Raw genomic sequence first — 23,468 nt, 5'->3', positions numbered from 1 at the left:
CGCAGTAGACGTGTGGAAAAGCAAGCATTTGACGCGCGTCAGAAGCAAAATTTGCTGCTTGTGGGAGGGGCAAGCGCTATGCAGTTGTCTGTTTGCAAGATGACTGATGTTGATTTATCGAGAGAGTTACCGGTTTGTATTTGGTCGCCTTACTATAAGGGGAAAATAAACGGCGCGGGTCGATAAACGTCACTTGACTTTAAAGTGAAATGTGTATTTACAGCTTACCAGGTTGCCCAATGTCCTCACTGACACTCTTCCAAGCGAGGTCCTTTTTATGCTTGTCTCTATAGAAATAAGAACTTGTGTCGTATAGCTCCGGGTGTCTGCTTATGGACAATATCAAGCGTTCCTTCAGGTTGAATGAGTGACTCTGGGTGGGCTGCTGCCACAGCAGCAAGCAGGCTCCTGATTGGTTAACATGACGTGAAAATCCGCCAAAGTTCAAATTCGCGTCAAATGCTAAATGCACAAAAAGCACCATTCGCGCTTACCATGCCAGACGCTCAATTCGCGCCATTGGCGAGAGCTAGAAACGCGAATGAGGCGGAATTGCATCTGCCGCGCCAAACGCCTCATCCGCGCCGCGAGACCTCCAGACGTGCATCAACATCAGATTGGTCTGAATACCTCATCTGGAAATGTGACGCTCATTACTATGTTTGAAAGATTCGCTCACAATTCAATGCTAACAGGCGTTAACTTACAGGCTGTGAGTCCAAGTGGGTGGAGTTATGATAATGACCGTCGAGTCAACGTCAACAGGCCCAGGAAGTAAACTGTTGCCTACAATCCGTGTGTTTGTTGTAGTACATGAAAAAAGATTTACGTTGGAGATGATAACTTGCATCATCATTTACTTTGGGATTTGTACCTTTTGCATATCGTTAAAATGAACTAACAGACACTTACACGCTAGAACGGAAATGTAAAATTGTGAATTGGATCATATGTGCATCGTCACAGCCCTAATGTTTTCTTGTATATCCTGTGGTTATGTAGTAGACGTCCACAGTGTGAGGTACTTTTGACTGCTTCCAGTGTTGACACGATATTTTAAAAATGCACAGCTTCTCATTAAGTTCACTCTGTCAAATGCATTTTCACTTGAATTTTTGTAAATTATAGTACATTTTAAATTACTGCAAAACCTAGAATTATATATTCAAACACAACAATAATCTGAGCAAGGAAATGTCAAGAATAACTTCAAATGAATGTGGAGTGTTTTTAAAGCATTTGTATGTTTCTGAATAAATGGGATGAATCATTGAATGCTCCTGAAGCACAAGGAAATAGCTGCTTTAGAAATATTTGAAAAGATTGTCTGTTTTCCTATGGTTTGTCTGAAATTGCGACAATAATAAAATATCTCAATCTTGAATGTAGCGCTCTGGGTGAGAGAGGTGGTCGCGGGAATTTGCATTACACTCTCCCTGAGATGTCTGGTAATTGCGTTTAATAAATATCCAGAGGGGCCAAATAAATTGTTTTCCAGCAGATAAATGAGGTTAGGCCAAGATTAATTGCCTCTGAACTCCCCAAAACAAATATTTCAATTAGTTTGACCCAAACACAAATGATGCTACATGCCTTAAAAAAACAGCAAGCCCCATGAACCGGGGTGATTTATCTCTTAGCTTTCATAGCTTTGCACTCCTCTTTTGTGGCTCTTGTAGAAATACTTTCCCACGAAACATATCTTTAAGTTATCATATGTCATATTTGAATATAATTGTGTGTTTAAGTGCAAACATTGAGCAGTAGCTCGACATAAATTACTGGATGAAGAGCGGTTTCTTATTCCACATTACACTAGATTTTGCAGTGTAAGACAAAGTTGTTTGTTTTGCAGCAGCAGCAAGGCTTTGAATGGTGTGTAAACAGAAATCAATGACTTGCTCGGGCTTTAAGAGCTAGCTGGCTTTTTAGTTCACATTGGTGACACTTGGAAGTTGTAATGCGACAAGGCTTAGTTATAATACACAAAAGAGCTGTGCATAATATCTCATTTGTGATTCAGACAGGTATTATTAGTATGAATCACGATTAATTGTCCCAGACGTTAGATCAGAATGATTTTGGCCTTAAAGGGGACATTTCACAAGACTTTAAGATGTCAAATAAATCTTTGGTGTCCCCAGAGTACATGTGTGAAGTTTTATCTCAAAATACGGTAGATAGTTTATTATAACATGTTAAAATTGACACTTTGTAGGTGTGTCCTTTAAAATGCAAATGAGCTGACCTCTGCACTAAATGGCAGTTGCGTGGTTGGATAGAGGTGTTATTATCCTCTTCTGACATCACAAGGGGAGCCAAATTGATCTCTTTTTTTCCACATGCTTGCAGAGAATGGTTTACCAAAACTAAGTTACTGGGTTGGTTTTATTCACATTTTCACTCAATTATTGCACTTTCACATGGAAAGTCACATTTTCATGGTATGTCCCCTTTAAAAATCACAGTCATAGATAATGGCATTCACTTTTTTAGTGATGTAGTATTTCTGGCTCTGAACGGTCTTACTCAGGGGCACCATTGCTCTCATAGGTAATCCAGATAAACACATTTCTTCCTAACATATTGTTGTCAAGATCTGGAGAAGGAAGTGTTCTTCATTGGTCCCATTGGCTTGATTCCTGCCACAATCGTTTCTTTAGAGTCTCTTATAAGACTGCTTCGATTCTTACATGCTAAGTCACGTCTTGTATAGGCACATGTTTGTCGTTCCTGCCATTGGGATAAAAAATCTTGTAAGCTGCTTGTTTTATGAGACGTTTAATGCCGTTGCCTTTATAGTATTGTTTTGCAAATGGCATATTAAAAGTTAATAGCCTGTGCCGGTCCTCGTGTATCTTGAATACATTGCAGATTTGTTACGATTATGTGTGACTTGTTTTCAAGGTGGAGCGCTATATATAACGGGTTCAGCTCAAGGTCTGTGCTATTACTAAATGCTTACAATATCTATATCTGAAATCAGCCTGCACGGAAATTAGCGTAGAGTCGTAAACCTGACCTATAGCTTACATGTGTGCTTAATTCTGGGTGCTGTGAGGTTTATCTTCATCTAGCGGTTTTATCGTTTTTCTTGTGCGCTATGATTGTGATCATGCTAGGTAGGATATTTGAAGACCAATTTGCAGTTTTACTTTTTGTAGTTGTGGTAGTTTGCTGCATTCATTAGAAAAAAAAATTAATGTTCCTGCTGCTTTAGTGTGTAGTGCTTTTATAAAAGGGGAGATGTTTTGTCTTTTGGTCAAAATGGTCTCTAAGCACCAGTCGTAGCATGAATATTAATAAATTAAAAATTGAAAGGGCAAGAGGTGAACATTAAAGAAATTAGATTTCACCTCACACAGCAGAACATTTTCTGTGTAAGATATTTAATAATGCCTCCAACATTTTAATTCATGCTGGTGTCGTCTAAACGCTCTTGAGAAGGGTCACCGGGATGCTCTGATAGTTTGACATACAGGCTTTTATTCACATTGGCCAAGGATCATTCCCTAGGTAATTGGAGTTTGTCTGCGGTGCTATAGGTTCGTGTCCAACATGCTTAATCAAAATTGCATTCTCATCACCTTTTTTCCTTTTGAGATGACTCTTTCATTTTTTTGTGTGGATCAGCAAAGCTGACAAAGCAAGAAATAGAAATGATGTAATTCATCGACTGGCCACTATAGACTCACTCCAAAAGGGAGTCAATTCAAAAAGACCCACATGTTAAAATGCATAACATGCAACAGAAATACATGTTTACAGCCTCGTACAAAAAGTGATTTTGGTCTATATAGCTAATTTTGGCCTTCATGAAAACTGTGACGGGGTGATTTTTCGTTCATATTAAATCATTAAACCTTAAAGTTCTGCATAATTAAGGGCGTGGCCAATTGAATGACAGGTGAACTGGCAATTCTGTAACTAGAATCGAGCTAGGCGGGCGTGGTTTCAGTAACTAGCCACTTCTGCCACTTTTACCCATTTTTGGTTTTCTGCAATGATGCGTGGTAACAAACTGCCAAGATGGCGACGTCAGGCACCGCCGACCATTAAAGCTCTCCACAAACCTTTTTTCCTTGTGACATGACTTTTTTCTGTGTGTGTGTGTGGATCAGCGAAGCTGACAGAAAGCAAGAAATAGAAATGGTTCCCACAGTGAGCAAATGCATTGGCATTCAGACCCTTGAGGTTCAATAACCCACCCTGGAATCAACCTCCCGGCAGGTATCAACCTAATGTTGACAGTATAAAGACTGATCGTATGCTATGTTTATTAACTGCTCTGTACAACTTGCCAGCAGCGACTGGATGTCACAACAGATCGCTCTGTGAAGACGGATGAAAGCTGCCATGCTCCGTATGCCCCTCGGTCCTAAGCAGAGTCTGGTAACTAGATACTGGAGAACTGGACTGCTATTTCCGGTTATATACAGATGAGGGACTGTCAGGCGTGTTGTCTGCTGCTGGTGTCTTTATAAGAGCTGTAATGTTGAAGAGGTTGCCTGGTGGATAACGCTGCATGTCTACGGCAGGTGGATGTGCGAGATGAAAAGGTCAAACTCGTATGCATAATGTACCCGGCTGTCTCTGCAAACACAAGTTGTTTCTAAATATGGTGTCTAGAAATGATCACATGATCAACTAGTCATCCAACTGCAGGTCTGTTAAATGGGTATTGTACTCTTTCTCCCATTACCTATATAGTCAACAGACAAAGTTATTGAATGTTTCCTCTGTTATTGCAGAGAATAGTTATAGTCTATTGCACATGTTGAGAATATGACGGCTTGCCATAGGCTAAAATTTATGAAAAATAACCGAAGGCTTGAAGTATGTTCTCAACGTGGCTAAAATCTACTATAATTGTATACATTAGTTAACCCTTTGCATGAATGTTGTTTACTTGTTTCGCCCATACAAAACAATTAACTACCCTTTAATGGTATACATAATATATGTCCTTGCAAATGTTATATTATATTTTTGAAAGATCTCTTAATTCATAAAATACACCCTATTTAGTCTGCCGTCATGTTGATTCCAAACCGAGGCTGTGAGGGATGGAGATCCAGAGTGTGCGCTTTAAACCTATTGTTTTGTATCTGGATGTTGGTCATTCAGGCATGAAAACACAGAAAACGCATTGTTTTACAAATCTTCACAGGACAAAGATCCTCAGAAGTCATGGATTTTACATGGATTGTGAAAATCTGGACGTCCATTCCTTACAGCCTCGTTCTGAACTCAACATGGCGGCAGGCTGATTAAGATGTATTATTGCCAATGTCATTGTAGAAGAAATTACTTAAGTAAAGTAGTAGTAGTAAGAGGGTTTTGGCACTTGTTTATCTCCTTGTTATGAGTTTTTGACTGCACTTTGATTTTGTCTGGTCCTGAGATTGAATCAATTTTGTCTGGTCTATTCCAAGAAGTGTTTTTGGGTCCAGCAAGTATCGGTTTAGAGCGGTAAACATTATGATGGTATTTGCTGACGAAGAGCCAGATCGATGCATCCACCCTGGCAGGCGTTTCAAGATTAATTGGTAACTCATAATAAATGCTTCAAACATGTGCAGCTCATCAGTCCTGAAACCTTGTGTGTAGGTTTCCAATAGCTGCATCAAACCCTGCCTGCTTGTCTGCCAGTGGCAATTTTATTCCATTAAACTCATGTACTATTGGTGTTGTTAAAAAGAGGTATTTCACCCTCTACCCTCAATAATATTGTGACACTAGTGAGTAGGAATGGTCTGTATTCATATAGAATATATGACTGGTCTTCCTTCTTTCTGAAATCCCTGTGGAAATCGTCCTTCTATATATTCCATTGTTTTTCAAGAGCACCTCTATAGGAGGCTAGAGAGGTGCTCATTGAATTTCTCTTAAATGAAATGTGCATGTGGTCTCTTGTCTGTATTCAGTGAATAGCTACGTTTACATGCAACCAAATAATCTATTTGTAATTGTAATGATGGCTCAATTGGATTAAAAAAGCATCATGTAAACACCATAATCAATATGATTGAGGTCGATCATATTGAGAGTGATGGTGATTTGTGATCCGATCATCAGGAGAACAGTTTGCATGTAAACGGATAAATCATAGTATTTTTTTCTCACGCGCAGGCTAGTTTCGAATGTCCATTTGGATGGTTTTGATACGAATCTTGCAACCCTGGCTGTGCACTTGCACACACGTTTTGTTCAGATTATATAGAATGTAAACACAAACCAACATTTTAAATCAGAGTGCAATGCAAAAGTCGGATTGACAATTTTGTGCATGTAAATTTGTAATGCACGTGTCTTGGACTCTTCCTCGGACTCGAGCGCACGCGGCATGGACACTTCTTTTAGCACCTGAACTTGTAATGTGGACTCTTGCTCGCACCTTAGCTTGTAATACGCACAGCTCTTAATTTCGTTGCACTAGAGATGTTGATAGCGCGTAGGGCTTTAAAACCAGCGAATGTGTTCCCACTCCCTGGCATGCAGGAAATTTTTCGAGCGCCTTTGATTAATGGCATCAGTTTTAAGAAGGTTGCTGTCGTGATGCAGTCCTGCCAGGATTCCACTTATTATTTTTGCGATCAAAATGATTGATTTTGTGATAGTAATTTCCAGAAATTTTTGCTTTAACTGTATAAATGTTACAAATTTTTGATATTAACAAAAAACATATGAATCAATCCTTATCGAGGTGCGTTGCGTGATCTATTTTTTTTTTACGGTTGCTCTTTAAAAAGTTTGAAAATGACTGACTTACAGTAATGCTCAATAGCCAAAAGTCTATTTATTTAGATTGATAAGGACTTCCTACTGATAACAGAGCCGTAGTACATGCACAAGCTGTGCATGAGACGCAGATTCTGAGTCAGAATCGATTTCAGACAGTTATTTTAATGTGAAACGCAATGCATAGTCACAGCCCCAATCCTCAATAAAAATAATGCATTATACTTTCTAACTAATAACCTTCAAATAAAAGAAATAATGTAGCAATGTTTGCTAATAAAATATAGTCAGAAATGTTCACCTTGTTAGTGCATCATGACAGAATATAAGATCTTCTTTTTTTGAGACCTTTTTAGTTTTTGTGTTAAAATATCAAATTATGCAGGATCAGAAAATAATGCGCCATTTTGTTGATTTTGTGCTGTTTTGCGTGATGGTGGGACTGGTGACAGCGTTGCACTGAGAGTAAACTGAGAGTTTTTGTCCACCAATCAAGTGGTTTGTCATAAATGAGTAAAAATGAACAAAAAAATAAACTATTTCCCCACCCTTTGATACTTTTTTGTGTCTTGGCGATCTCACGGGCTGACGATCTCACAATGAGGCATATCGCCCAACACTGGTAATTGGCATCGCTTATTTATTAAACGCCAATGCTGATGGCCTTTATTCGGATGAAAGCATTGTCTTGCTTACCCTGTTGTTTTTGTCTACTGTTACTATGTGTGGTATCGTGAAGGTCACCTCTGTGTTTAGATGTGAGAAGTTATTTTTGGAGCTCTTTTCTTCTGTAATGAATTCTCTTTATAAATTAGCTCTGCATTCTCTCTCATTGACTTCATCTGTATCATAGTTTCTCATGAATGAGGCTACATAAAGTAACTTGTGGTCAGAACAAGGATAATGAATCTCTTTGTTCGTCACACCCTAGATGGTAATGAACACGGATTCGGTTTGGCTGAACACTGTTTCCCTGGCAACCATGCCAGAGATAAATGGAGCGTTTTGTCATTTAAATCTTGCGTGTCCACGTCTAGTGATGATGGTCATCATTAACAATATAAAATCAGAACTGATGCCCATTTCTACTTCTGCATTGAGGTGCTTTTACACAACGGGTTGTTTAAAAGCTGCTTAAGCTTGTACATCTCTTTTGTGCTAGTTTCCTCTTTTTTGCATCGTGAATGTTAGTTATTAAAGTTAACGGGAGTTTTGTCTTTATCTTTTGGAAACATTCAAGTGTATCTTTTTGAACTGTCATGCATGGATGCAGTGCTCCTACTACCGCTGCTCTTTTTATTTAACCAGGTAGGAAGCTAATGTACCACAACACAACATGGATACACCGAACGGTTACGTTTATGCTTTGATGTGCACTGAGAAAACAATTACCGTCAGCTGAAAAAACTCTGCGTGTGACTGCTTCCTTATTTATCTTTTTGCTTTTGCACGATGGGGTTCGTGTGCTTGACTTCATGCACAGCTAGTAATTAGCAAAAGAACATTTGGAGTCGTCCAAAGGGTATAAGTGCTTCAGCTGAATCCAACAAAAAATAATGCTTTTATACTTGGTGGAAGCTCACGTTGCACCCTGTGCTATTGCTTTCTTTCTTTTTTGTTGAATGCTTTGATCAGGGACTGGATGAGGGATGACTACCCTTGGTGCCTAATGGAGCTTCGGCTCTTTGCTTTAATATAGTTCATTTCGAGAGAGTTGTTTTGAAAAAAGGGTGTCCATTTATCCTCTGTGTCCCTAAGAGCCTGAGCTTTGAGCTCCTCAGCAGAAATGATACCCAAGAAGTCTTCGTCCACTAGAAACGGCAAGCAAATGAACGTTTACGACTGTGGTGTACAATAAGTGAATTTTAGCCTCTTTCTGTCTAGTCTTGTATTTGTCTTTTCTTTTGTATGCATTCAGTGACTTCTTGCGTGGCTTAAATGAACCATCATAATTGGGTACATGCCGTGCGTTTTGAACAAAATGTAGAATTTGAAAATATCTTCTCGCTCGCTTATGAGTTAAATCACCAGAGTTAAATCACTTCTGTTTTCATTTCTTCAGAAAAGGAAAGACCCCTGCCACGGAGGGCTGCAACCAAATTAAAAAGTGACCTTTGGAGTTAATAGCTTTCTCTTAGCAGTGAGTGAAAGCTACTGCATCTAAAAGCCTCTCTAGTCACAAAGCCCTCTTTTCTTACAGACTCGGTCTGGACAAGAAATGGCTGCCCTCTATAAATCATGTTCAGTTTCAGTCATTCTGCCTTCTCTTCCCAACAATCCTCCTTTTTCCCTGGAGGAAATCTCTATAGGCACAGGATCTTTGAACCAGCGGTCAGCAGCTACCCGAAGAGAGCGATGTGCTATGGGAATCAACCCATCAGCGCTCCTCTTTACCTTTTACCTACAATTATTATTCAGTACACCATCTGGAGACTACAACATGCTTACAATAGCAGATATAAGTCTTTTTGCTAAATCTTTTTATGGTGATGATGCAATATCAGTGTTGGAAAAGCCACTTTAAATCGCCACATACACTCTTAAAAATAAAGGTGCTTCAAGATGCCATAGATTTTTGTCTAAATGGTTCTTTAAATTCAATTTTATTTTATTTATACAGCGTATATGTAACATAGTTCTAAGATAAGCTAATGTCTGCTGACTTCTAAGTGGTTGAAAGAAAAAAATAACTTGAGAGAGACAGACCTAGCTGATCCTAGGTCTAGAGGATATAATATTACGTTAAGTTTTAATAATTTAAATTAAAGTTAAAGGAAGCGTTTGCTTGTTGCTGGGCAGACTTAGGCAATCCAGTAGAAAAAAACTACAATATTTTACTTTTTTCTTGAGAATAAAAAAATAGAAATAAAGGGAAGTGGTCGGTGTTTGCTGGTCAGAGACATCGGCTGGGCATCATGTTAATGGGAGGCCAGTAGATCAGTGTTTTAATAAGCTGCTTTAACATCTGAATAACCTTTCTGTTTCACATAATGTATTTTAAGGGGTTAAAAGGTTCTTTAGATTATAAAAATGTATAAAAGAAATTATTCTTTAAAGAACCAAAAAAGGTGGTTCTATGGCATCGCTGTGAAGAACATTTCAAGAACCTTTATTTCAAAGTATAAAAGCAGCCGTTCACGCTTCAAGAAATATTAGACTTCCAAGGTTAGGCGTATAATAGTAGTCTGGTGTATAATAGTAGTCTGGGTCTTATTTATGTTTTCGGTGGTTTATGTTCCTCACTAGAGATTGGTTTTCCTTCAGCTTGCCCTGCAGTATATAACACGGAGCGCATAGCTGGCATATGTTTGCTGCCACCCTTACAGTTTTGTAGCTATTGGAGGGACTGCAGCTAAAGTCTTAGTAGAGAAGTTGCTGGATTATGTTCATCTGTAAATCCTTTTGTTGAAACAGTAACTCATTTTAATGTAAATCCACAAAAATGTTGGCATCTGAAAGCTCCAAATGTTGTTTTGCAACAAAGGCCTGAATGTTTCTGTATCATCACAAATCTGGTTATTTTTAGACGATGCACAGACCGAGTTATTTTCTGAAAACAATGCTGTTTGGATGGAAATCAGTGATGTGGATTTTGAGCGACTAACTTGCCTCTTATTTTTGGAAAGTATTTTGAGAGCGTCTGGGACCTCCCTAATTTCCCACTGGTGCTGTCATGCATCGGCACCACTTTGTGTTATCTGCTCACTAAAGAACGAAGACCTCGGAGGAATGGAGATGGAAAAAACTCATCCAGACAGACCTACGAACGAGAGAAGTCATGTTATTCTCTAGCAAAAGATTTTTGTCCCACCCTCAACCATCCACCAGCATTTCTGTTATTTAATTCTAGAACCACTGGGTTAGATAATCATTTTCAACCAGTGTCAATCATTTAGTGTTCATAAAGGCGCATTTGAATACTTTTTTTGCCCGGGGCTAAAGTGGATTCTCGGCTGTGTTGTTGCATTTGATGCCAGTCATTCAGGCAGGTTGTTATCTTGGTTTAGAAGGGCAGGTGAGTGCCAGGTTATGATAATGTTAATGATATCAGAAGGCATTTACTTCAGAAGGGCACCTTCCCTAAAGCCCAAATACCTTGAGTGCATAATGCTTAAAAGCCTTTCAGCCATCTCATGTATTCAGTACACTTGATACACGATAACCTTTTACAAGTGTGTGTTTGGGGAAATAATTTTACTGTCAATAAATACTGTACCCTTTAAAAACATTGCTTGCTAAAGATCATATTAGACCAAAACATTTATAAATTGTAACATTTTTATTTAAAAATATACGTCTTGAGGAAAAGTTCTGTTCAGTTGGCCACATCTTTATCCACTATACAGATATGAAATAGTACATTTTACAATACAAAAGGAAAAGCAGGGTTTGGAGAGAGGTGGGTGAGAAGCATTCATTTCTGCACAAAGAAGTTGTAGGTGGTGATTTTAAAAGGGCTGTTTTGGCCAGAGCGAGCAGCAGGACTTTAGCAATTAAAAAATGCAGTTTACAGGAGTGCACATGGATCTCTACAATGTGGTGGTTTTGTGATCACTTTATATGCTATTAGTTTAAATGCTGAGTTTTTTCCCCACCACATACACTACTGTGCAAAAGTCTTAGACTACGTTCAGACTGCAAGCCTTAATGCTCAATACGGATTCTTTACTCAGATTAGATTTTTTTTTACTGTTCACATTTTGTGGCCTAAATCAGACACCAGTGTGAACTAGTCACGGTCCTGAACTGCATTGCGTGCGCAAAAAAAACAATAATACGTCATGCACCACGCTGTAATACGGAAATGAACGTGCAGACTACGGAGCGGGTGTGGTGGACTTCATGCGGAGCTGTGCAGACGTGTTTTATCTCAATTCCGTGGGAGCAACGCTGCAGGACCGTTAAACACACTTTTTTGTTATGGGCTCTCGTGTATCTTTAATGTCTGCAATTTTGACGCATATCAGTCTAGAATTACGTAAAATTCAGATTTGACTGTTCAGATTGATGTTGCATTACAAAACATCTGACCTGTATCTGGTTTAGAAACACATTTGGATATAGCTCAAATCATAATGTAAAAGATCAGATTCCATGTGGTTTGGCCTGTTCATTCTGTCATGCAAAGAGACCGATGTGAGTCACATATGAGCAGAAAAAAAACGATTTTGACTGCAGTCTGGATGTAGTCTTAAACATGTGGGTTTTTTATCCCCCAAATCTTATGCTGTAGTCTGTTAGTAGGAAATATCAGTTTACATATTCAAATATTTCTTTAGTCATTGTTGAAAATAATCTGGTGAGATTTGAACTGTGGCAATGTCAACAAAAGTTCTGATAAAATCTACCTGCAAAACTACCTAAAAACTACGTGCACATTAGGACAAGATGCTTCAAATACAAAATGAAATCAAACCAAATATTGATTTGATAAAGTTAATAGAAATTAATTGGTGAAGAAAAACAATTTATGATATTATTTTAAAAAGCATCCCCACCTTTTACATAAGTGCCTAAAGTGCCTAAAACTTCACAGTACTGTAGTTTTGCAGGTAAGTTTTTCCAGACCTCTTGATGACACTACCACAAGTCTACTGGATTTGGTCTGTCAATTTCTTTAATGTAATAATAAACAGATGATGAGATCAAATCTCTGTCTGGACCACTAGTTGTTGTCAGACTCCTTGTGCATACAAAAATCTTACTGGATTATTACAATAATGACAAAATAAATGTTTGAAAATGTAAAGTAATCATTTCTACTGACGCACTACAGCAAAAGATATATATATCTGGCTTAAAAACTTGGAGGAGCTCAGATGCAAAAACTGCTAAATCCCAAAATAATATTAACAAAACACTCTTGGGACATATTATATGGTTATCAAGTTTTAGATAAAAATATCCCACAGATCATTTATTATCATATCTTAAAATTCCCACTTTGTAGGTGTGAGCAAAAATGTGTCATTTTGGGTGTGTCCTTTTAAATGCAAATAGAGATCTCTGCTCTAAATGGTAGTGCTGTGGTTGGATAGTGCAAATTAAGGGACAGTATTATCCCCCTGTATATTTTTTAGGTTGATAAAAACACTCAATTATAGCACTTAAATATGGAAAAGTCAGATTTTTGAGAAAACATGTATAAGGGTTTGCATCTGAACTCTTATTTATTGGGTGCATGTGCGTAAAACTTTTGCACCGTACTGTCAGGTGAGGATGTAAGGCTTGATATTTTTTTTTCTGTTTTTTTGGGATGTTGTATGTGTAGTTGTTTTCTTAAGCAAGGTGAATTAAAGGAATACAGAAAGTAAATGATAGTTTCACTAAATTCAAATCCTTTTTTAAATGTTGAATGTTCTTTGCTCAGCATATGTTTTCTCTAAATTCATCAAGTACTGTTTGGTTTGTTAATATCCAGCTGATGCACAGACATGGTTAGCTACATTTCTTTAGCATTTCTCTCGACCAACAGCACTTAACTGCTGTCATTTGGGTTTTTCCTACTGTTCTGTGGGCTTTTAACTCCAATAGTGTCTCAGACATGCCTAATTAATGTTGGACAGTTACTTATGTCCTGTGCCATATTTGTCAAACACTATCATTAGGTGTGCTTTATTTATGCCAGTCTCTACTGAATTTGTGTAGAGAACCCCCCTATGCCAGGATATGACTTGATGATGCGTTTATAGCTTATTTTTAGCTGCTTTCCCTTAAGCTACAAGTTGATGAATAATTATTTCAGGAATGAGGCAATATGAGGGCAGCAGTGGGGTTTGAATTCTTGCCCATGGTGTTATCATGCAGTTTCCTCTAATGAATTTGGATCCTGATTGAGCTACACTACAGGACATAAGGTGCTCGTTCAGTTGGGTTAGACGTTGACTGGTGTTTGCATGCCCCACTCGCGCATCACTGCCCCCCAACACCCGATTGCGACACAGAGACCCGCTGCAGTCGTCGCGGCTGCTTTGGTTTGATACTAATGTCTGTCTTCTCTGTGCTGCATACAAATGTCTTCTGACCCAGCCATCCTCCGCATGCTCTTATGAGAGATGCGCTACGCTTCAGCCTCTCTCCGCTTTGACGTCCCTTTCTTGTCCTCGCTCTTATTCTCACCCTACCCATATCTCGCTCGGACAAAAAGGCTTTTTGATGTCATGGACCAGCGGGACTGTGGCTATAAAGTAACAGAACTGTCTTGTTTCCATGAAAAAGAGACCGGCAGTGAGTTTTACATCTGTACCGGCTGAGAAGGCTGAGTCTTGCTGGGGCAAAGGTTTGGGTGACGGAATATTAGATTCGTTTTCCCCAGGCTTAATTGACTCAATGTTGAGGCTGTCAGGTGCCATTATGCTCTTTGCTGCATTCGAGCAGTGCGATGCAGAGCGTATGCATTTATTTTTAGGAGACTGTTGCCTGTGTCTTTCTTTACCTGTTACGTTTTGCCGTTTATTTCCCTTCCCTGTTCATGCTGGTGTTTTGGTAATGTAGCATACCTCGGTGGTCTTTTCATTAACGTTGCGGTGGTCTAAGCAGCATTGTACTATCACAGTGAGGATGTCAGCATTTGAAGCCATCTTATGTAAATGTGCAATGACAAATGAACTGTCTCTTTTAATAGCAGAGCGAGCATTTTGTCAGAATCAGTGCAGAGCCATATTGGACATTAACCTTTTTACACAAAGTGCCAGGCTTTTGAGATTTCAAGGAAGAGGACAGAGTTTATTGAATTTATCCAAATGCAGAAACGGGAAGGCTGTTAAGTGTTCTCATTAGTTCAAATTTAAGTCTCTATCAAAGTGAGACTATCGTTTCTGCTCCATGAGGAAGCTAAGTAACGTGAGTGATCTGATTTCCCTGGTCAAACCTAGATATAATCTTGTGGCATAATTTGTAGCAGTACTTAGAAAAGGTAAAAAATATGCTTTGTGTGTCTCTTAATCATTTATTTCCTCTCCCCAAATGTTAATTCAAGATCTATAGTGTTGGCTAACAGATGCCATAAAAATCTTTTTTTATTAATCCTTTTGAAATTTGCACTGCTCAGCATATGCAACACTATTTTTCACGAAACAGAATTTCATCATTTATCAGAAGATATGTCTTTTTTTATGAACTGTTGTCTGGAGCACAAGGTTCCAGGCGGTTTGGCTATAGATTTTCTCATCTCCTCTGTGCTGCAGAATACATAGAATACACAAACCCCAGTGATGCTATGACACATCCCACATCCAGCTTTCCTCTGCTGAGATTGATTGCCCCAGCTAGATATGAACCTTGCATTTGTATTACAAAAATAAACTTGTGAATTTCTCTATTTCCTCTTTATCAGGTTCAACCCAGTCATGTCAAGCTTTCATGGATTTCAAAGCTAACAATTCCAAAGAAATAGGCTTACAAACCGAAAAGGAAAAAAAGTCCAGAAGCAAACCCTGTTTCTTTTCAAAATGGACAAATGCTAAACCCATCAACTGCAGGAATAAATAAAGTTTTTATACTTCACACTCTTTGTAAGGCAGTTGCTGACATTTGCACTGCCCGTAGCCATTGATGATCACGAGAGCACCCTCCTCGTGAGTAGGCTCGTACTCATTATAGGGCACCTGCGTTGCCAGGTCCGCCATTGGCTGTCTCTGTTGGGTCCTCATCTGTCGCCGGTTCTGAATGGCCGAGCAATGGCGGATCCGCCTTAGAGTGGGAGGGCAGCATTTTCGTGATATATACACTACAAAAATTATGAGAAAGAAGGAAAACAACAGAGCCATAGTGCCAATAATGACCCTCTGGGTCAGCAATGTGTTGTCCATGGCAGAGTAGTCCTCTGTAACTGTATCTGCCTCCTCCACCGTCAGGGTGGTTGTCAGGGCAGTGCTTGGTGGTTGGGTGGTTTTAGTAGTAGTAGTAGTAGTAGTAGCAGTGGTAGTAGTAGTAGTAGTAGTAACAATCGTAAAGCTCCCAAAATCCTCTGCATAGAAGTCTTGCGTAGGGGTCTGCGCATTTCCAAACAGAGAGCTTGTTATCTCGGGGAGCATGGCCTCCGTGGTAGTACTGGTCAGTAGAACCGGTGCTGAGAAATTTTGGCAAAGTTGAAATCCGTAAACCGCGTCCAATATTTCCTCGCCCTGTGCGTAGTCAGGAGTGTAACAGAGGATAGAATGCTCCCATCGACCCCTAAACGTGCTTAGCCAAGTGGCCAAATTGCAGATCCGTTTGGTACATTCCCACATGTTGCTGGAAAGCCCGATAAAGTTTAGGGACTTCCACATATCCATGGTTTGGGTATCGAGGCTGGTCAGTTTGTTGTTATCCAGCAGCAGGATCTTTAGGTTGGGCAAAGTTTCAAACACATCGGAGGTAAGCACTCGTATTTCATTCCCAGTTAGATCCAGTTTCTCCAGAGTTGTCCATTTCCATTCCATGGTACAAGTTAAATTGTTTATCTTGTTCCACTGTAGATAAAGGAATTGGAGGGCGACCAGGCGAGGAAAGTGTGCCAAGTTAATCTTGGTCAAGTGATTGTGTTCCAAATGGAGCTCCCGGAGTTTAATTAACCCGGCGAAGCCGTTCCGGGCCAGGCTACGGAGCCGGTTGTTGCTCAGGCCGAGGTATTCCAGGCTCCGGCAATCCCAGAATGCCCGGACGGGTGTCGTGCGCAGGGAGTTCGACCGTAGATGAAGAATCTGGAGCTTCCGGAGCCCGTGAAAGAGCTCGGGCTCCAAAGCTGTCATCTGGTTGAAAGAGAGATCCAAAATCTGCAGGTTGATGAGGTGGATGAAGGTTGTGTTTGGCAGCTTGGTGATGCGGTTGGAGCTCAGGTTAAGGTCCTTGAGCTTGTACAGCCCCTGGAAGGCATCCTCATGCACGTTGGTTATTTGGTTGTGATCCAGGTGGAGCCAAGTAAGCTGGGTGAAACCGAAGAACTGGTCTGGGCTAAGGTCACTGATACCGTTGTGTCTGAGGGACAGTCCGAGGGCCCCTTTATCCACGCCGTCTGGGGGCGCCAGGAGGCCCTGCGTGTCGCAGTAAAACTGCAGGTCTTCACATCGGCATTTCTGAGGGCAGGTTGTGCATGACACGGGAGGGAGGCACAGTAGCATGCTGATCACACAAAGTGCCGCTGGTGCTCTTCCCACCAATGGCCACCTTGAATGGAAACCTGGGTGGGTTTAAAGATAAGAAAATAAACCGGGGGGAGGGAAATCTAATCTCTGCAGTACACAATGTTTTTTTCCACCATGATGCGCTCTTTCTATTTGTCAACACAAGTCAAAGCGATCTGCTTGTTGAACTGAGCATTTTAAGTTTTCTCAACACATTACAGTATTGCATTCTTAAGGAATTTTTAGTAAAAAATAAATGTGTCTTTTATAGTAATTCCAATGCATAAATGATTAATTGATATGCTTTAGCCTCAAGCTTGGACCATTGCTATTCATTTCCAGTTTCCTGGATTTCTTTTCATCCCCTACAATGCAGTTTTTCCCCAATCAATTTTTTTATCTCAGCGGTCAGATTTATATTCGACTCATAAGTCACCTTTTTCCTTTTCCAGGCAAAAACCTACGAGCAGTGCAGTATTTTAAGTATATAGATGTTTCTAGAGACACCCTGCCCCAGCTACTGTCCCCCTCCTATTCACTTCATTTGCTATTCACTACATTGCCTATTCAGGTCCAGACCCTGTGAATAAAAGGGCTAACTTACCCATTCTTTTGTGTACATCGGAGGCTGCATTCAACTGTCTTTTTCCGCAGACTTTTGGAGCAGCCAGATGGAAGAGAAATCCAAGGGGGAAAAAACCTTTTGAGTAAATACAAAAGGAATCAGGCTCTTCAAAAATAAAGCAGTGCTGAGCAGCCCCCCCACTTGAACCAAATTCAGGAATTCCATGTCCTGGGATGCAGTTATTTGCTCGGTCCTTGTTTTCCTCGCCGCTATTCAATTCCCAGATTAAGAAAAGACGAGCATTATTTGCCTTCCAAGAATCCTTAATTTTGAAGTTAGCATCCAAAGCGACACTGCTGAGCAGATCCTTCGTCCCTTAGCTGCCTCTTTGCATTTCCACTGCAATGATGTCAGCTCAATTGGTTAATTGAAGATCACGCATTCCTCTTTCACTGTTTAACGTCCTTCATCCCTAACTTGTTGATGGCAGGCAGGGGCTGCGCTAGCGACGTCAATTCTCTGCAGCTCTGTCTGGAGTTTTCGGCACAGAGGAAGAGAGAGATGCGGTGAGGGGAAAAAGAGCGGAGGAGAGGAGCTGGGATGCTATTCTGTGCTTTTGTTGCAGCCACTCGCTGCTACAGAGTGGTGGCAGGCTGGCGTCGATCATCATTGCAGTCGCTCTCTCTCTTGCTCTCTCTCTCTCTCTCCCTCGCTCGCTCTCTCGTTCTCTCTCTCTCTCTCATGCGCTCTTTGGTTTGTTCCCTGGCTCGCTCGCTTTCCGCCTTGCACGTTTGCACGGTGCTTTTGCGTTTGATTCAACATACCCTCCCCCTCCTTTACTTTCTCCTTCTGATTCGTCACAGTCTGAATATTGATAACTGCAACGTGTTGCGGCAGTGCAGACTCAAAATCAAAAATAACAATCTTTGTAAATCTCCTCATCCGTCTTCTGCTCAAATCCTGTGTCTCGTGTGTATGTATATATGCGTGTATATCATTGAGTGTCACATCTGTTCTCAGCTTTTATAGCAGTAGTTTTAAAAGCATTTTATCATTGATTTAAGAAATAAATAAAGTGTTTATTTGAATATGGCACAGAGAGCAGATATTCAATCTAAATTATGACTTAAATGGCATCTTCCCTTCTCTCGCACCCCTTCTGAAACGCGTCACAAGCAAACCGACGTCATAGAGACCTTTTATACTCCTGTGGATCTGTGGTGGTGAGGAACGAATGCTGGACCTAATAGAGCATTCACACTACATAACACCACAGGAGATTTACTAAACACAAACATGCTCCGTCTGCATTTTTAGATGCTTGTCTGACTTACGACTGATTGTTGATGATGTAGGATTTCTGAACTGTATCACTCGGGTCAAAACGAAGCACATGCTTTTAATTAAAATGAAGGGGGTAATTTCAGGTTAAAATCCCCCGACTCTTTTTAGGGACTGTTTGAGGTGGTTAACATGTTGTCTGACTGACCTATTACTGTATTTTTTAAAATTTTGGGATGAATTGGAGACAACTTTTCTCAGAGGGTTTTAGCTTACAGACAGCCCAACTGTTGTATCTCTTTGAATGTTTGAGTTTTAAAAGCAATGCCACAACAAAAAAAAGCAAAGCTTTTGCAACACATTATGTGCCTTCAGCACATCCAAACGCTGGCTTTGAACAAGTTACTAATTGTGCATAATGTTGTGTTCTTTTGTGCAGTCTGATAGTTTTGTAAGAATATTTTGCTTGCTTTTATATACTTCTGTATGTTGTATATTCCTTTGGTACCCTACTGAAGGTCTGTACCGTCTTCAACACTTTAAGGTTTCCTGGAAGAAGTTTAGATAAAGCCAGGACTAGGCCTTAGTTAAAGGAGCATTTCACCCGTAGAAACATTCATCTTTCTTGAAAGTGCGTCATATTTGTAGTCAAAATGTAAATTTGGTGCCTATTTGACCAAGAAAAGGGGTGTTTGTAGTCTCACACACTCAACAAAGATATTGGACTCCCTGCTTTCAATGATGCAAAATTATGATTTTTACATCATTGAAAGAAGTAAGTGCAACACTAAAATCTGTATTTCTCTTGTCTCAGTGGAAACTACACGACCATTCAAAAACATGACTGGGGTTCTAACGATACAAAGCTTAATGCAAATGGGTGAAGTGGCCATTTAAAGCCAGGACATTTGACATACCTTACAAAAGACAAAACAATGGTACTTATGTTTTTTAAGGCCAATTCAAACTGATCCAACAAACACCAACAATGCATTTGTTGAGTCAGTATGAAAGTTCATCAGTTGTTGGATTAAAGTAAATGGGACTTTAAAATGTTGGAGTTGGTTGGTTTTGGATCAGTGTGAATTGGCCTTAAGATATGTCAGTGTACGTTTTTTTCTAATTACGACAGCTCAAGCATAAAGTATAGTCTTTATGTACACACACATAGAGAAACACAGACCTGTTTTTTGGCAGCCATTTTTAAAAGGGCAACTCAAGATTACTGCATTTTTTATTTCATTTAGATGGGCACACAGTCTACAGTGTGTTTCTGAACATGAGAGTACCGCCTGTGTTTATCTTCTTAAAGGATTAGTACCATTTTCATAAGAATCCTGATCAGATGACTTTATCAGAATTTATTTATGTAAGTGGAGTAATCCTTTAATAATTTACTCATCCCCATGTCATTTGAGATGTTTATGTCTTTCTTTGTTCAGTCGAGAAGAAATTAAGGTTTTTAAAAGAAAACGCTCCAGGATTTTTCTCCATATAGTGGACCTCAACAGTTTACAGTTTCAATTCAGCTTCAAAGGGTCCCAACCAAGGGGTCTTATCTAGTGAAACCATCAGCATTTTCAGCAAAAAAGTGTACTTTTAAACCACAACTTCTCCTCTTGCACTTGCCATGTGATACACCAGTGTGACCTCGAGTATTTGCGTAATCACGTAGAAAGGTCACGCGGTTACATATGTGAAATGCTTACTTGTGGATAATTTTAAACAATAAACTGACACAAAGACATTTATTCATATTTTTTTATATCCAACAACGTCTGAACACTCCTCTTTCTCCACACTTGTAAACAGTGGAGTGTTCGTTTCGCATACGTCATGGCTCGTCACACGGCTAGTGGAACTAGTCAATCAGACAACCTACTAACTAACCAACCGGTTTTAAGAATTAGTAGTTTTGGACATACCCCCAGTTATTTTCCACCTCCCTTTGTACACAGAAAAGTGTAGGGAGTGCTAAAATTACTTGTGCCATTGTACTTACTTTGCTTTATTCGAACATCTGTGTTTCTTTTTTTGCCGATGGTCATTTTCTAAAATGACCTGGGCCATTTTGTGCGTGCGTGATTTATTTGTTTGTCATTTCTATCTGTAGGTCATATTATTATAAAAAACTTGTAAGCATCTCAGCGGTGTGTTATATCCGAGGACGCCTTTTTCCCCCTCCACCAATCCATGGGGAGGTTTTTAAGGTCTGTACCTGACATCATTAACCGTGTGTGTGAAAACACCATGCAGACCTGTGTGACTTCTTGGATCGCTCCGTATTGATTTTACTCCATTTTGCCTTCAGGGGAACGTGATCTAGTTTAAATCCGTCACGGTTTTAGTTATGGTATTGGTTAATTTACTATTCAAGATACTCCAGGATATTATCGTTGCTTAATCTCAATGAACATCCCGCCTAAAGGTAAATGATGTAAAATCGACAGCCTTTACACTTGAAAGTCTGGAGCGTTGTGAAGTGCTTTCATCCGACTGGCGGAAAATCAGAAGAAGATTATAGCCGATGGCATTTACTCGCCACTTACAGTGTTACCACCCAACGGGTTGAGGTTGGAGGGGTGTCCACTAACCCATGCCACTGCCATATTTCATTGGCTGTCACGCTTTCACTGCCCATGCCCCTGTGACGGCCTTCCCTCTGGCTTCTCCCCGTCCTGAGATTTACCCAACCCACTGCACATGAGCAATTTGTCAGGGCCATGTGAATGAGAGCCATTCTTCCAACGCTAACTGGAAGCGCTGGTGAGGAGAGTCTCTGGTTGTTGGCCATTGGCCTTCAAAGCTGGATATTGCTCGGATTTATCATTGACATTGTCGTGCCCATTGTCACGTTGATCATGTTGAACTCTGTTTGACTCGTCCTTTTGAACCTTGGCCATTGTTAAAGCTGTTTGATGGCTTCATTTAACATGAGCTCTTTGCTTGTATATTAATCTGCTAAGGTTGGGGCTGAGACGACTGGGAACCAGTTAAAAGCGTCTTGTTGCGTTGTAACTTATCTGAGCATGATTGTGCCCCTTTCTTTTTTATTTTGTACCTCTGTGGGAAAGCTATTTGTCTCATGATTTATTTTAGGGACTACGTAAGCCCAGCTCAAAAACTGACAGAGGAAAACTCGTGATTGTTTTGAGCTGAAAAATGGAACGTGGGTGGATGCCTCTCGACTGTACCACGAGTCACGGTAGTCAGGCGAAACAATAATCGCAAAAGGGGGAAAGAAACAAACACCCCAACAAAGTGAAGTTGAAGATTGAAATGAAACGTTTGCCCCAGGCGATTATAACGTCCAATGACTCATGCTGTGAAACTTTTTCTCCTTTTGTGCAAAATGTATCTCATCATATCTTAACAAGTTTGCTTTGTCCTTTCAGTCTTCAGATAACTCCCAGCTATTGTGTTTTTGTTGCTGTAAAGATGAGGCTCTTACGTTTATTTTGCCTTGTTTGTTTTCTCACAGGCTGGACGGAAGGAGAAAAGCGATGCCCTCAACACGGCCATTGACAGGATGACTAAGAAGACCCGTGACCTGCGCAGACAGCTTCGTACTGCCATCATCTCTCTTACTTAAATCTGTCATATTCTGATATTTGTCAGCATACTATGTTTTTGTGTGTCACTGCATGATTTACAATGTGACCCAGTCTTTAAAAAAACATCCTACATAATGTTAAGAACGTTTAGTGAAAATATAGTCTTGATATCTTTAATATTGACTATTGAGTAAGGTCATGTCAAACATTGAATTAATGAAATTTCGATGCTACACATCATTAGATTATGAGACTTTAACCTGGATTACACAGAAAAGATCACATGTTTTTTTTTTTTTTTTTTTTTTTGCTTCATTGCAGGTTTTTGTTGAACATAAAGCATTTTTATTTTTTATTAAAATATAATTTGTCCTTTTGATTAAATGTGACCTGGGGCCTCATTTATAAAATGCTGCATGGAAACATCCTAAATTTGATCTTACGATCATTTCTTAAAAGCATGCACGTGTGATTCATAAAACAAATTTATGCATAGAAAACACTTTTTTTTTACTGTGCATTAACAGACATTTACAATAAGGCAAAAATATTATATAAATGCAGCTGATCAGTTGCAGATGGTCCGCCTTTAAACAATGCCTAGTTGGTGTCAAGAGGGCCTATTTAATGTTGATATCCTTTTCGAGCAGCATAAATGGCTTATATTTACAAAAACCTGCAACAATCGGACAAAAAAGTGCGTATGTCTGCTCAGACCCTGACGTGGCCTGTAAAACTTTTCCACGCAAAAGACATTGAGTGTGTTAACATGCATGTCTTATACTGATTATGCTTAATAAACTGATAACACGTGACGTCATGTAAATGCGTAAAACTGATTTCTTTATCGGGGAAAGCCCATAAACAGCGCAAGCAAAAACCAATCGGCACAGGTAGTTTTTGCTCATTACCCCGATTTCGCATAGCATGTAAACGCATCACTGCCTGCGAGAAACCTGACAAATCTTCAAGTCCCATGTAAATGCATTTTTCTGCATAGACGGTTTATTGAGTTGCATGTAAACGCTTCTATACTAAGCAGATTTTTGATAGTTATCCGCTTATTCTCTACATGTAAACTCACTCACTTTTTATAAATATGGACTTTGCCGTGGATTTGTGCAGTTTATAAATGAGGCCCCTGGACAGTTTTCTTGACATTCACACATAAAGCGTCACATCTGTTGTTGGATTGTTCTCATCTGTTGTTGCAAGCTTTTTTAT

General features: G+C 39.8%; 2 protein-coding genes across 2 annotated transcripts in view; one reads left to right on the top strand and one right to left on the bottom strand.

Annotated features, from left to right (window-relative positions):
- ctnna1 (catenin (cadherin-associated protein), alpha 1) overlaps window positions 1-23,468 on the top strand; it is a 109,335-nt gene that overhangs the window by 40,570 nt on the left and 45,297 nt on the right. The window contains exon 8 of the mRNA XM_073854557.1: window positions 22,172-22,259. Coding sequence (XP_073710658.1) covers window positions 22,172-22,259 — 88 coding nt within the window. The remainder of the gene's footprint in view (window positions 1-22,171; window positions 22,260-23,468) is intronic.
- Window positions 10,832-18,178, bottom strand: lrrtm2 (leucine rich repeat transmembrane neuronal 2). Its single transcript, XM_055177586.2, has 2 exons — window positions 17,449-18,178; window positions 10,832-16,900 (listed from the first exon to the last, which is right to left on the bottom strand). Exons 1-2 carry the CDS (start codon window positions 17,450-17,452, stop codon window positions 15,237-15,239), a joined length of 1,668 nt encoding a protein of 555 aa, XP_055033561.2. The 5' UTR covers window positions 17,453-18,178; the 3' UTR covers window positions 10,832-15,236.

Source organism: Misgurnus anguillicaudatus, chromosome 16, assembly GCF_027580225.2.
Source record: "Misgurnus anguillicaudatus chromosome 16, ASM2758022v2, whole genome shotgun sequence".
NCBI lineage: Eukaryota > Metazoa > Chordata > Actinopteri > Cypriniformes > Cobitidae > Misgurnus > Misgurnus anguillicaudatus.
Note: the sequence above shows the minus strand (reverse complement) of the source record. Positions and strands in the feature narration are given on the sequence as shown.